This window comes from Microchirus variegatus (assembly GCF_963457635.1).
Source record: "Microchirus variegatus genome assembly, chromosome: 11".
Taxonomy (NCBI): Eukaryota; Metazoa; Chordata; class Actinopteri; order Pleuronectiformes; family Soleidae; genus Microchirus; species Microchirus variegatus.
This window is the reverse complement of record NC_139812.1, coordinates 28,497,241-28,511,388: the sequence shown is the minus strand read 5'-3', so window position 1 is coordinate 28,511,388 and position 14,148 is coordinate 28,497,241. Positions and strand designations below refer to the sequence as shown.

The window sequence follows — 14,148 nt, the reverse complement described above, 5'->3', positions numbered from 1 at the left end:
TCCTCAAAGGAAACGCCAACACAGGAAATGTCAATAAAATCCACAGTGAAAGTCGTTCAGTAACAAAACTGTGACAAAATACTGTGTTTCTGAAGAAAAGGAAGGAAACAGAGTTTGTGAATCAACATCAGACGATGTTACATTTATCGTAAGTCAATATTCGCAACTTGGATTTGAACCCGTTCCCGGTGAGTCGTAAAAAATTGTTTTAATTAAATATATCATGGACTAGATATAGTTAGCTATAGCAGTTTATAAAATGCTCATCATGTATTTTGCACCCAGAAAAATAACGTAACGTGTGTACAATTGAAAACGAACGGAATATGTATGCGATTAGAAAATAACGTAACGCGTGTGCGATAAAAAAATGACGTAACGTGTGCGATTAGAAAATAACATAACAACGTGCGATTAAGAAATAACGTAATGTGTGCGATTAAAAAATAACGTTACGTGTGCGATTAAAAAATAACGTAACGTGTGCAGTTAAAAAATAACGTAACGTGTGCAGTTAAAAAATAACGTTACATGTGTGCGATTATAAAATATCATAACGTGTGTGATTAAAAAATAATGTAACGTGTGATTGAAAAATAACGTAATGACATGTGTGCGATTCAAAATAACGTAACGCGTGTGGGATAAAAAAATGACGTAACGTGTGCGATGAAAAAATAACGTAACGTGGGTGCGATTAAAAAATAATGTGTATGATTAAACAAAAATGTAACAGCATGTGTGCAATTTAAAAATTACATAACGAGATGTGTGAGATTAAAAAAAAAACGTAACGTGGGTGCGATTAAAAATAACGTAACTTGTGTGCGATTAAAAAATAACGTAACGTGTGTACGATGAAAAAATATAAAGGCAGAAATCTTGGAAATGTCAGAGTTGAGTTATTAATTAGACTCCGGTATTTTCGTCCGACAACAATTCCACATAAATTTCCATGTTGAAATTTTCTGCCCCCTGCTGGTCAAAAATATCATATATATTCTCGGTAAATAACACGAAGTACAAATAAAACTGTTTTCCTCTGGTTTTTAAAACAATTATACACAGACGTACGGACAGTTTTTATACATTTATGTGTGTGTGTATGTGTGTGTGTGTGTGCGTGTGTGTGCGTGTACTTCCTGTCTCACCGCGTTGTAAAGTCACATGACATCAGCGTCTCACCTTCATCGTTTCCTCTGATTCTAATCACGAAGCTTCAGTGAACGTCGACCGTCGTTCTCTAAACTCATTTCAAGTCTGTTTGTAAAACAACATGTAACTGGCCACGCCCACTTCCTGTCCCTGCTGTTTTCACACGGTCAACCTGTGCGTTTGTCCTCCTGCATTGACCTCCTGGGTCCTGGGTTCAAATCCCAGCAGAGCCTTACAAACACACAGGTTCTGCCTGCTAACTGTAATCTGAAAATATACTTTTAGTTTAGAACACTGACACTGTGAGCAAAAAACAGCGTTTTGAGCTAACAATGGCTAATGGGGATTCCTACATAATGCTAACGGCTATGCTAATGCCTGGAAGATGAATGGGTATTGTAGCATGGAGCAAAGAATAAATTAGCATAATTTCTCAAACCTCTTTTACACATTCAAAGATTTAATACGAGCTGTAAAATTCTTTAATGATTCGCGAGTGTCCGCACAGAGGCGCTGTGGCTTAGCTGGTCAAAGCGCCTGTCTTGTAAACAGGAGATCCTGGGTTCAAATCCCAGCAGTGCCTTCCATTTGTCAGAAATCTATCTGATATTTATTATCGGATCAAACATGCTAGTTCTTTGTTAGCGTTAAAAAGCGACTAGGCACTGCTGGGATGTGAACCCAAGACCTCCTGTTTATTAGACATTAGATTATTATCATTTACTGCTTTACAAATCAACTTTTCTTAACCGTGTTTTCTACAACTGGAGCAGAACTGTTTAAATCAAAGTCAACAAAAACTGTATTTTAGTGGGATTTGAACCCATGATCGCTTCTTAACAAGACAAAGATACATTTAGCTGAATATGAGCAGAAAACATATGGACAGCAGGGGGTGCTGTGGCTTAGCTGATCAAAGTGTCTGTCTAGTTAACATAAGGTCCTGGGTTCAAATCCCAACAGTGAGTCTTTGTTGTGAATTTTCACATCACGAGAGTCTTTTGTTTGCAGCAGTTTGATGGAAGAGAAAAATCGGGATCTTCTGTCCGATGTTTTGTCCAAATTGACATAAATTTGTCTCAGCAGCGGCGCCACCTGCTTCCTTAAATCAGATAATGTTATGTAAGTCTTCCCGCCGTCAGATTAAATTACTGTGAAAATGTACTTGCCCGGCCACATAGAGGTCGCTGTGGCTTAGAAATCATGGGTTCAAATCCCAGCAGCGGCTAAATATTACACTGATTAATGACTCTATAAAAACAGGAACATGTATATGAGCAGAAAACAAATGGACAGAAGGAGGCGCTGTTGGAAGGCAAGTCTTCACTGGAACTTTTTCAGCTAATCCAAGATAGTTTGAGCCCAAGATAGTTTGAGCTCATGTTCCTTTTCCAACTTCTCAGGAACTCAGATCAAAGCAGTGATTACCAGAGAAAAGGTCGTTGCTGATGCTATTGAACCATCTCAGAAAATGTTTGGACTAGCATCGCTAACCCAAACGTCCATGTGTCAGAACCTCGTAAAACCACTACGTGAAGCCAGCTCTTACTTGGTCATGGTGAGCGCCAGGTTGTAGTTGGCCATCTTGATCTTGTTCTGCGCCTCCAGGTGAGTCATCCCATCAGTGCTGACGCCGTCGATGGCGAGGATCACGTCGCCCTGGATCAGGTTTCCCTGAGCTGCTTTACTGCCCGGACTGATCTGAAGACACAAAGACACAAAGACTCAGCGTTTCCTCCAAAGAACCTTTAACTCAGCGTTCCTCAGATCTGGTCCTGAGGATCCTGAAGGTTCCAGACGCTGAGTCACTTGAATCCTTCATGGTTCGTGACTCGTTTGACATGTTTTTCCTGCGACATTTATCATAATATCGTAGACACCAGATCATTTTCAGAGAACGTGAGCACTGAGCGCTATCGTACATGAACATGCCAAGCCTATAGGGGGCAGTGTCGCGCGAGGCTTAGAGCCATGTTATGCCACTGAAGCCAGAGTTCTGGATCTGTTTTTCCCAGATAAACAACGTTGTGTGTTCTTCATGCTAATTTTGACTGAACGTTTGGGAAAGTTCAGCGAATTTGTTTGGAGACCTCAGTGAAATCTCTTGTGACCCGTCTGAGGGTCCTGACCCAGGCTTTGGGAACCAGTGCAGGGCAGTGAGAACCTGGACCAGGACTGGACTGTTGTGTCCTCTTTAATCCTGTGTGATATGTTTCACCGCTAACACTCACCACAGGTCACTGAACACCTTTTAATCGTTTTTCCATGAAACAATCAATCAAATGGAAAAAGAAAGAATCGACAGCTTCATCGTTTAAACGTCTGAACACTCAGGTGATTAAATCTGAGCTGATTTAATCCAGAGAGAGAACCACACGACCTGAACTGACACAGCCACACAGTGGCGCTGTGGCTTAGCTGGTCAAAGCGCCTGTCTAGTAAACAGGAGATCCTGGGTTCAAATCCCAGCAGTGCCTTATGTTTGTCAAATATATATAAGTTTGTGAGTTAACGTTTTTTCCATGAAATATGTGATATGTGTTAGCATAGTTTGTAACAGCATTTAAAAAGTAGCAAGGCACTGCTGGGATTTGAACCCAGGATCTCCTGTTGCTTCTTAACAAGATAATGAATATGAACAGAACAGAATCTGACAGAAGGAGGCGCTGTGGCTTAGCTGGTCAAAGTGCCTGTCTAGTAAACAGGAGATCCTGGGTTCAAATCCCAGCAGTGCCTAAATGTTACATTGGGTAATGACTCTATGAAAACAGGAAGTTCTATATGAGCAGAAAACAAATGGACAGAAGGAGGCGCTGTGGTAATGTAGTTGGAAGGCAAGTCTTCACATGAACTTATTCAGCTAATCCAAGATAGTTTGAGCCCAAGTTCCTTTTCCAACTTCTCAGGAACACAAATCAAAGCAGTGATTACCAGAGAAAAGATCTTTGCTAGCATGGCTAACAAACGTTAACCCAAACGTTCACGGGCTTTTGTTTCTCGACGTCGCAGGAACCTCGTCACCTCGGAGATGTCACTCACACCTAACTTCAGCGTTTGAGTTCTAACATTGAAGTGAACACTGCCACAGGGAGGCGCTGTTTCTGTCTTATAATCAGGAGGTCCTGGGTTCAAATCCCAACAGTGCCTCCATCATCTGCCAGTCATCTGACATTCAGACCGTATCAATGAAAATTAAAGGAAAAATCTGAGTAAAAGAAAACGTTGTAGTGAAGTTGTCTCATTTTCACTCAGTAAAACCGTCATAATGTTGTTAATCATCTTTCTTTATTTGACTCCTCCCACTTCCTTGGTTTCATCAATCCTGGCCAAACATGCTAATTTTAGCGAAACCCTGTGTAAACCCGAGGCCTCTGTTGGCGCCACAAACACAAGTGTTCATGTGTGAGCGTTAAACCCAGAACAGCTGTTCATACATCACTAACTCCTCTGAATCCTGAACTCTCGCTCTATTTACACCCAACAATCCCCCGCTTTCCCACCACTGCTGCTCCATCCCTCTATTTCTGTCCTCTGGACTTTTTATAGCACTGTGACCTCTGACCTCTGACCTCTGAGCCCAGAGTGGAGGGTGAGACAGGAGGTGGTCAAAGTAAGAATGAGCTAACTCCATATCTGAGATCAGGATTGGTCCAAATCACTGGATCAGGCTTTAAAGAGCAAAACAAGCGAGTGTGATTTTAACTGAGCTGTTTATTAGTTTAAAGACGACGGATTCAGGCTGATGTTCAGTCACAGCACGTACACAGTTTATTCTTTTAAATAACGGGAGGCAACACGTTATATTAAACATGTTAATGTGGCTCAACTCAGCAGAATTACAGACATCACACATATATGGTCCTTATACCGCCCCCTGCTGCTATTCATGGATATAGAGACACCCAGTGTTTTGCTGTGTTGTAGCTTTGGTTGATGATGGGTTTGGGATTAGGGTTTATGTTGAGGATCATGATATGTTTGGTGTTGGGATTGGGGTTGATCTTGGGGTTGGGATTAGGGTTGGGATTGGGGTTTTATGTTGGGGTTGATGACGGGATTGGGATTAGGGTTTATGATGGGGTTGGGATTAGGGTTGGGATTGGGGTTGATTTTGGGGTTTTATGTTGGGGTTGATGATGGGGTTGGGATTGGGGTTGGGGTTGATCTTGGGGTTTTATGTTGGGGTTGATGACGGGGTTGGGATTGGGGTTGGGATTGGGGTTGGGGTTGGGGTTGGGATTAGGGTTGGGATTGGGGTTGATCTTGGGGTTTTATGTTGGGGTTGATGACGGGATTGGGGTTGGGATTGGGGTTGATTTTGGGGTTGGGATTGGGGTTTATTTTGGGGTTGATGCAAGTTTGGGATTAGGATTTATGTTGAGGATCATGATAAATGTGGGGTTGGGACTGGTGTTGGGATTGGGGTTGATGATGGGGTTGGGATTAGGGTTTATGTTGAGGATCATGATGAGTTTGGGGTTGATCTTGAGGTTTTATGTTGGTGTTGGGATTAGGGTTTGGGTTGGGGGTTGATGGTGGGGTTAGGATTGGGGTTGATGTTGGGGTTAGGATTGGAATTAGGGTTTGGTTTGGGGGGGTTTGATGTTGAGTTTGTGACTGATGTTGGGTTTGATGCAGCATCGACAACCGCTCTGGATTAATAAAAGCGACACGTCTGCTAAACTATTCTGAAAACATGACGGTGTGTTTTCACCTCCCCACACAGAGGCGCTGTGGCTTAGCCGGTCAAAGTGCCTGTCTCGTAAACAGGAGATCCTGGGTTCAAATCCCAGCAGTGCCTTTTGAGCAAACACTTGTTGAGCTCCAGGTGTCGTCTGATCTGGATAACTGAATTAACCTCAACAACTCCACGATCACTGCTCTTGCTGGTCCTTGATCTTCGCCCATAGAACAAGTAACCTGCTGCCCTTTTTTTATCAACTGTTTTTGCTAACGATAGAGATTTGTCTTTATCTAACCTGTCAGGAACACGGTAATCTTAAAGATGACGTGACTCTGAGATCTGACCGCCAACTTGCGATGTTCATAGCTTTTAGCTGTAACCTCTAGGTCGTCTCGGCCACACAGAGGCGCTGTGGCTTAGCTGGTCAAAGCACCTGTCTTGTAAACAGGAGATCCTGGGTTCAAATCCCAGCAGTGCCTACAGGTTATATCTGAGTTGTACAAGCCAACAAAGTTATCAACTGCTATAGCTAACAACGGCAATCTAAGATAATTTCAGATAATTTCAGTTTTTCCCCGACTTCTCAGGGACTCAAATCAAACCAGAGCCGACCAGAGAAACACTCGCTGCCTTCCAACTAACAATTATAATCACCTCAAACCAGGAGAAGTTTATAATTTATCATTAACGGTCGATCGTCTGCAGGAAGAGGGAGGAACAGCCAGAGTGTCAGCTTCCTTCAGTCAGCTCTTGTTCTGCTCATATTCATTATCTCTTTAAGAAGAGATCATGGGTTCAAATCCCAGTCACCAAAATACAGCGTTTGTTGACTTTCATGTAATCAGTTTTGCTCCATGAAAAAAAACATGGTTGAAGAAAGTTGATTTGTGAGGCAGTCAACATAGGGCACTGTGGCTGAGCTGGTTAAAATACCTGTCTGGTAAACAGGAGATCCTGGGTTCAAATCCCAGCAGTGCCTTTCGTTAGTCAGATACGGATCCTATGGGAATTTGTTAGTAAAATGTTATCACATTAAACGTTATTTGTTTGTTCGCGTCATTTAAAACAGCATTTAAAAAGAAACAGGGCACTGCTGGGATTTGAAGCCAGCACCTCATGTTTACAAGACAGGCACTTTGACCAGCTAAGCCACAGCGCCTCCTTCAGTCAGCTCGTGTTCTGCTCATATTCATTATCTCTTTAAGAAGCGATCGTGGGTTCAAATCCCAGTCACCAAAATACAGCGTTTGTTGACTTTCATGTAATCAGTTTTGCTCTAGTTGTAAAAAAAACATGGTTAAAAAAAGTTTATATGTGTGGCGGTCAACAGAGGGCGCTGTGGCTTAGCTGGTTAAAGTGCCTGTCTAGTAAACAGGAGATCCTGGGTTCAAATCCCAGCAGTGCCTTGCTATTTTTTAAATGCTGTTACAAACTGCGCTAACAAACAAATGACAACATTTACTCACCAACTTGACAAACATAAGGCACTTCTGGGATTTGAACCCAGGATCTCCTGTTTACAAGACAGGCACTTTGACCAGCTAAGCCACAGCACCTTGTGGGTTTCTCTACTTTACAAATCAGTCTGAATGTGATCTGTTGAGCAAGCTGCTCGGTAGATATGATTGAAACTTTAAAAAAACGCCTACCCTGTGATTCAACAGAGGGCGCTGTGGCTTAGCTGGCCAAAGTGCCTGTCTCGTAAACAGGAGATCCTGGGTTCAAATCCCAGCAGTGCCTTGTTTCTTTTCTGAATGCTGGTCCAAACGATGCTAACAAACAAGCTACACACGTCTATTGTGGTAAAATTTTACTCGCAAAATAATATTATATGTATTTATGACAAACGGAAGGCACTGCTGGTATTTGAACTACGATAAATCACTGAGCCAGAGTGCGAGCAGCAGAGACAGTGGAGAGTGGACTGTAGATTCACAGTGATAAAGGTTAAACTGTGCTCTGACACTGAGCTGCAGTTCTTATCTTCCTCTGACTCATCTCACTGACCTTTCTGCTCAATGAGGCTAATGGACGTGAATAAACGAGCTGTGACCGGCAACAGGGAACCGGTCCAGGATCTGAGTTCTGGTCCAAATCCAGAAGAAACTCTGACTGACAAAAACACCCACAGACCTTTTCTTGCGCCTCATTGGATACGTTCTTGTGTTTTTCAGCTTCTTTAATGTGAATATAAAACCATAAAACAAAGAAATCGTTCAAACTGAATCATTTTCAGCTGGTCAAAATGTCTATAAACAGAAAATCTTGGGTTCAAGTCCCAGCAGTACCTAAACAACTCTGTGCAGACAGGAACTTATTACCCATCTGTACTATTGTTTGCCAAATAGACACTGCCAAAAGGCACTGCTGGGATTTGAACCCAGGATCGCTAAATGACAGAATAAACACAGAATCACACTGAAGCTCCATTAAAAAGGCTGATTTACTGCAGGAATAAATACAGGAAACAAAGCTCTGCCAAAAGGAGGCGCTGTGGCTTAGCTGGTCAAAGCGCCTGTCTTGTAAACAGGAGATCCTGGGTTCAAATCCCAGCAGTGCCTTATGTTTGTCAAATATATATAAGTTTGTGAGTTAATGTTTATTTCATTGAATTTGTCATTTGTTTGTTAGCGTAGTTTGTTACAGCATTTAAAAAGAGGCAAGGCACTGCTGGGATTTGAACCCAGGAGCTCCTCTTTATTAGACAGGCGATTTGACCAGCTAAGCCACAGCGCCACCTTCAGTCAGATTGTGTTCTGCTCATATTCATTATCTTGTTAAGAAGCGATCATGGGTTCAAATCCCAGTCACCAAAATACAGCGTTTGTTGACGTAAGGCAGGCAACAGAGGGCGCTGTGGCTTAGCTGGTTAAAGCGCCTGTCTAGTAAACAGGAGATCCTGGGTTCAAATCCCAGCAGTACCTTGCCTCTTTTTAAATGCTGTAACAAACAAATGACGTTTTCAATGAAATAAACGTTTACTCACAAACTTGAATATATTTGACAAACATAAAGCTCTGCTGGGATTTGAACCCAGGATCTCCTGTATACTAGACTGGCTTTTTGACCAGTTAAGCCACAGGTTGTGGGTTTTTATACCTTAAAAATCAGTCTGAATGTGATCTGTTGTGCTAGCTGCTCGGTAGATATGATTGAGACTTTAAAACAACGCCTACCCTGCGATTCAACAGGTGGCGCTGTGGCTTAGCTGGTCAAAGTGCCTGTCTCGTAAACAGGAGATCCTGGGTTCAAATCCCAGCAGTGCCTTGTTTCTTTTCTGAATGCTGGTCCAAACGATGCTAACAAACAAGCTACACGTTTAATGTAGTAAAACTGTACTTGCAAATATATATACATAAATTATATGTATTTCTGACAAACGGGAGGCACTGCTGGGATTTGAACTACGATTTGTCAGCAATGACTTTGCTGCTGTTTACAGCTGAATGACAGGAAGTGCTGGGATTTGAACCAAGGATCTCCTGTTTACGAGATAGTTGTTTTGACCAGCGAAGCCTTAGCGCCTCCTCCAGAAGAAGAAGAAGAAGAAGCAGTAGGTCTAATATGAGATGAGCCACAGGAGGCGCTGTGGCTTAGCTGGTCAAAGTGCCTGTCTCGTAAACAGGAGATCCCGGGTTCAAATCCCAGCAGTGCCTCACAGTCACATAACGACGTTTCATTAGTGATTGGCCAATCTTGACAGATTAAGGAGCTGGTCTTTAATATTCCTGAGAGGTCCAGATTGCCCACATCCAGTGTTCTGATTGGTGCGTCAAGCAATTTATGTTTCTGTGCAGATCTTGGTCAATCTAGTCTGAGTCCGTGATTTAAATCCATTGCTTCTGTTTGTCTCTCTGGATCTGTGGGGATCCACTAAAATGTTCTCCCGTTAGCCTGTTAGCTTGTTAGCCTGTTAGCTTGTCACTTTCATAATGAACCTGGCCGGAGAAGAGACGAGTTGTCAAGTATATACAGAACGTCTACAGAGGTGAATAACGTCGTTGTTTCCTGCCAGAGGGGGGCGCTAGCTGTGATGTTAACGACTGGAGATTTATGGTGTGTGTGATTTATCAGTGTCTGGAAGTTATTCACTCACACACACACACAGAAACACACACACACACACACACACACACACACACACACACACGACAGTAGAGTGTAACAGTAGATGTGAGGTAACTGATAAGACGTGTGTTTGTGAGTGTGTGTGTGTGTGTGAGTGTGTGTGTGTGTATGTGTGTGTGTGTGTGTGTGTGTGTGTGTGTGTGTGTGTGTGTGTGTGTGTGTGTGTGTCTGTGTGTGTGTCTGTGTGTGTGTCCTTCAGAGTCTAAAAACAGCCTGGTCTTGTCAGCAGCTCCAGACTCAGCTCTGTTTCTGCTGCTGTGACACTCTGGTCTTCATCCACACACAAACAGAACTTTATCATCATCATCATCATCATCATCATCATCATCAAGTCTTCATCCACACAAAAGGGACTTGGAAATGCTGCAGTACATATGCCAGGCCAGGTTGGTTTGGGTTGCTGTGAGTCAGTGTTTGGAGGTCTCTGCTGGTCTCTGTAGACCTGCAGGTGAACTCTGGTGAAGAACCGTTCACAGACTTTCTGACACGTTCACAGACGTTCACACGTATTCACAGACGTTCACAGACGTTCACAAACCTTCACAGACGTTCACACGTGTTCACAGACGTTCACACGTGTTCACAGACGTTCACATGTATTCACATACGTTCACAAACCTTCACAGACGTTCACACATGTTCACAGACGTTCACACGTGTTCACAGACGTTCACATGTATTCACATACGTTCACAAACCTTCACAGACGTTCACACATATTTACAGCCGTTCACAGGCATTCACACATATTCACAGACGTTCACACGCATTCACAGACGTTCACACGTATTCACAGGCATTCACACATATTCACAGACGTTCACACGTCTTCACAGGCATTCACACATGTTCACAGACGTTCACACGTGTTCACAGACGTTCACATGTATTCACATACGTTCACAAACCTTCACAGACGTTCACACATATTTACAGCCGTTCACAGGCATTCACACATATTCACAGACGTTCACACGCATTCACAGACGTTCACACGTATTCACAGGCATTCACACATGTTCACAGACGTTCACAGACGTTCACACACATTCACATACGTTCACAGACATTCACGCAGACGTTCACAGACGTTCATGCAGACATTCACACGTATTCACAGACGTTACCACATGTTCACAGACGTTCATGCAGACATTCACACGTATTCACAGACGTTACCACATGTTCACAGACGTTCATGCAGACATTCACACGTATTCACAGACGTTACCACATGTTCACAGACGTTCATGCAGACATTCACACGTATTCACAGACGTTACCACATGTTCACAGACGTTCACATGTATTCAGACATTCACAGACGTTCACGTGTATTCACAGACGTTCACAGACGTTCACACTTATTCACTTATATTTGAGTTTGTGACAGAACATCAGAAACTGTGCAGAATGAGGAGGTTTTTGAGACGTTAAAATAAGTCTTCAGGTCCAGATTAAAGCAGAGTGTTTTCCTCTCAACGTCTATTCACAGAGAAGAAGCTGTGAAACCAACACCTGCTCCACTCTCAGCCGCCACCCACAAACTGAGCGGCCACAGGGTGGCGCTGTCACCCTGACAGGCTCCACGTGAACCACAGATTATTATCAAAACAACAATATGAGCTGGTAAATAAACAAACAACAAAATAAAGTCATTTCTACTTTTGAGTAAAACCAAGTTCAGTTTTTACGACAAATGACAAAAAAAATAACAAAACCTCCTGAACAGACTGTGCTGTGAGCGCCCCCTGCAGCTGAAAAACATGATTTCATTCAAAAGACTCAGCAAATAAAACCTCTTTATCTCAGTGTTAAACTGAAGTTTGTAAACCACTCACTCTCCCACACCAAAGTCCATAGAGTAAACCAGTGATTTTAACATCACAGAGACACAGGAGTTCACAGGAGTTGTTGATCCACTGCTGCCTCGTGTGGTCACTCTGTGTCACTGCTGCCTCCATCACTAACTTACAATGACTGATTTTGTATAATTTGGCTTTTAAAATCATTCGTTCAGATTGACCTCAGTGACACAAAGTGACCACACGAGGCAGCACAGGACCAGCAGCTCCTGTGTCCCTGTGAGCTAAAATCACTGATATTCTCTATGGACTTTGGTGTGGGAGAGTGAGTGAGTTTACAAACATCAGTCTATTCTGAAGATATCGTCTTTTTCGTCACTTTTTCCTTGCGTCTCCGCTGGCGGCCATTTTGTTTTCACTGAGCGTGGTTCTCAGCAGCAGGGGGCGCTCACAGAACTCCCGAGGTGTCAGTGTAATAGGAGCAAACTTTTAAAAAGAAGCCTCAACCACCATTTTAAAGGACTATACCTGTGTTTTCACTGCGCTTCCATTCATTCATTCACTCATTCATTCACTCATTCACTCACTCATTCACTCACTCATTCACTCTCAGCGCTCTGTATCTCAGTATCTGGACGACGTCTTACCCTGGAGACGGTGAGCGGCATGTTGAAGTCCTTGCCTCCCTGCATCCTGAAGCCCCAGGGCCCGGGGCCCGGCAGCGTGATGGTGTACGAACTCATTCTTCAATAACAAAGATCCTGAGACGCTTCTGTAACAGAGACACGGGTGATGAGAGGAGCTGAGCGACCGCAGGACGTGAAGGTGGAGAAAACAAACGCACAAAGACGACAAAGAGCGACAAGAAGAAGAAGAAGAAGAAGAAGAGGAAGAGCTGCCTGCTCAGACGAGCTGAAGTGACATCCTAAGAATAGACTCAGATAACTGTGAGTGGCATTGTGGGAGGGGGGGGGGGGGGTGAGGGGGGGCAGGGTGAGGCGGGGAGGCGGGGCTGAGGGGGTTGGACTTATATGGCGTGAAAGGGGAAACCTGGTATGTGAGGCTCGCCGTGACTCACCGAGGCTAATATAGACCCAGCAGATGCTTGGGGACAATCTAACGTCCACCCTGTCTGTCCCCCCCACCACTGTCCAGGGTCCCCCCCCCAGGGTCCTGCCCCCCCCCCCCCCACACACACACTAACGTCCAGGGTCCTCCCTTCACAGGGGCCACCCACACTAACGTCCAGGGTCCCCCCCCCAGGGTCCTGCCCCCCCCCCCCCCCACACTAACGTCCAGGGTCCCGCCACACTAACATCCAGGGTTCCCCCCAGGGCCCCCAACACTAACGTCCAGGGTCCTCCCCCCAGGGTCCGGCCCCCCCCCCCCACACTAACGTCCAGGGTCCCCCCCCCCCAGGGTCCTGCCCCCCCCCCACACTAACGTCCAGGGTCCCGCCACACTAACATCCAGGGTCCCCCCCAGGGCCCCCAACACTAACGTCCAGGGTCCCCCCCCCCCCAGGGTCCTGCCCCCCCCCCCCACACACACACTAATGTCCAGGGTCCCCCCCGGGGCCCCCAACACTAACGTCCAGGGTCCCGCTAACCCCCCCCACACTAATGTACAGGATCCCACCCCTCAGGGTCCCCCCCCCAGGGTCCTGCCCCCCCCCCCACACTAACGTCCAGGGTCCCGCCACACTAACATCCAGGGTTCCCCCCAGGGCCCCCAACACTAACGTCCAGGGTCCTCCCCCCAGGGTCCGGCCCCCCCCCCCACACTAACGTCCAGGGTCCCCCCCCCCAGGGTCCTGCCCCCCCCCCACACTAACGTCCAGGGTCCCGCCACACTAACATCCAGGGTCCCCCCCAGGGCCCCCAACACTAACGTCCAGGGTCCCCCCCCCCCAGGGTCCTGCCCCCCCCCCCACACACACACTAATGTCCAGGGTCCCCCCCGGGGCCCCCAACACTAACGTCCAGGGTCCCCCCCCCCCAGGGTCCTGCCCCCCCCCCCACACACACACTAATGTCCAGGGTCCCCCCCGGGGCCCCCAACACTAACGTCCAGGGTCCCGCTAACCCCCCCCACACTAATGTACAGGATCCCACCCCTCAGGGTCCCCCCCCCCATAGCCAATCAGAGCCGTCGCTCAGAAACATCTCATTATCTTTGCGCCGATAAATAACAGTGAAACAGAAAGGGCGCGAGTTAAGTGGCGAGGTCACAGGTTCAAATCCCAGCTCCTCATCATCCTCATCACTGCTGCAGTTCCCTTCAGCCAGGCATCAACACTGAAATCTGCCCGGTAACAACGCAACGAATAAACAACAACAACAACAAAAAAACGTGTGACAAAGTTCAAATATATAT

At 45.4% G+C, this 14,148-nt stretch overlaps 1 protein-coding gene across 1 annotated transcript in view; it reads right to left on the bottom strand.

The window, feature by feature from the left end:
• LOC310933744 (LIM domain-binding protein 3-like) overlaps positions 1-12,694 on the bottom strand; it is a 38,553-nt gene extending 25,859 nt beyond the window's left edge. Inside the window, exons 1-2 of the mRNA XM_083897297.1 lie at positions 12,420-12,694; positions 2,705-2,856 (exon numbers count right to left, since the gene is read on the bottom strand). Coding sequence (XP_083753423.1) covers positions 2,705-2,856; positions 12,420-12,515 — 248 coding nt within the window. The 5' untranslated portion in view covers positions 12,516-12,694. The remainder of the gene's footprint in view (positions 1-2,704; positions 2,857-12,419) is intronic.
• Between the last annotated feature and the right edge of the window lie 1,454 nt (positions 12,695-14,148).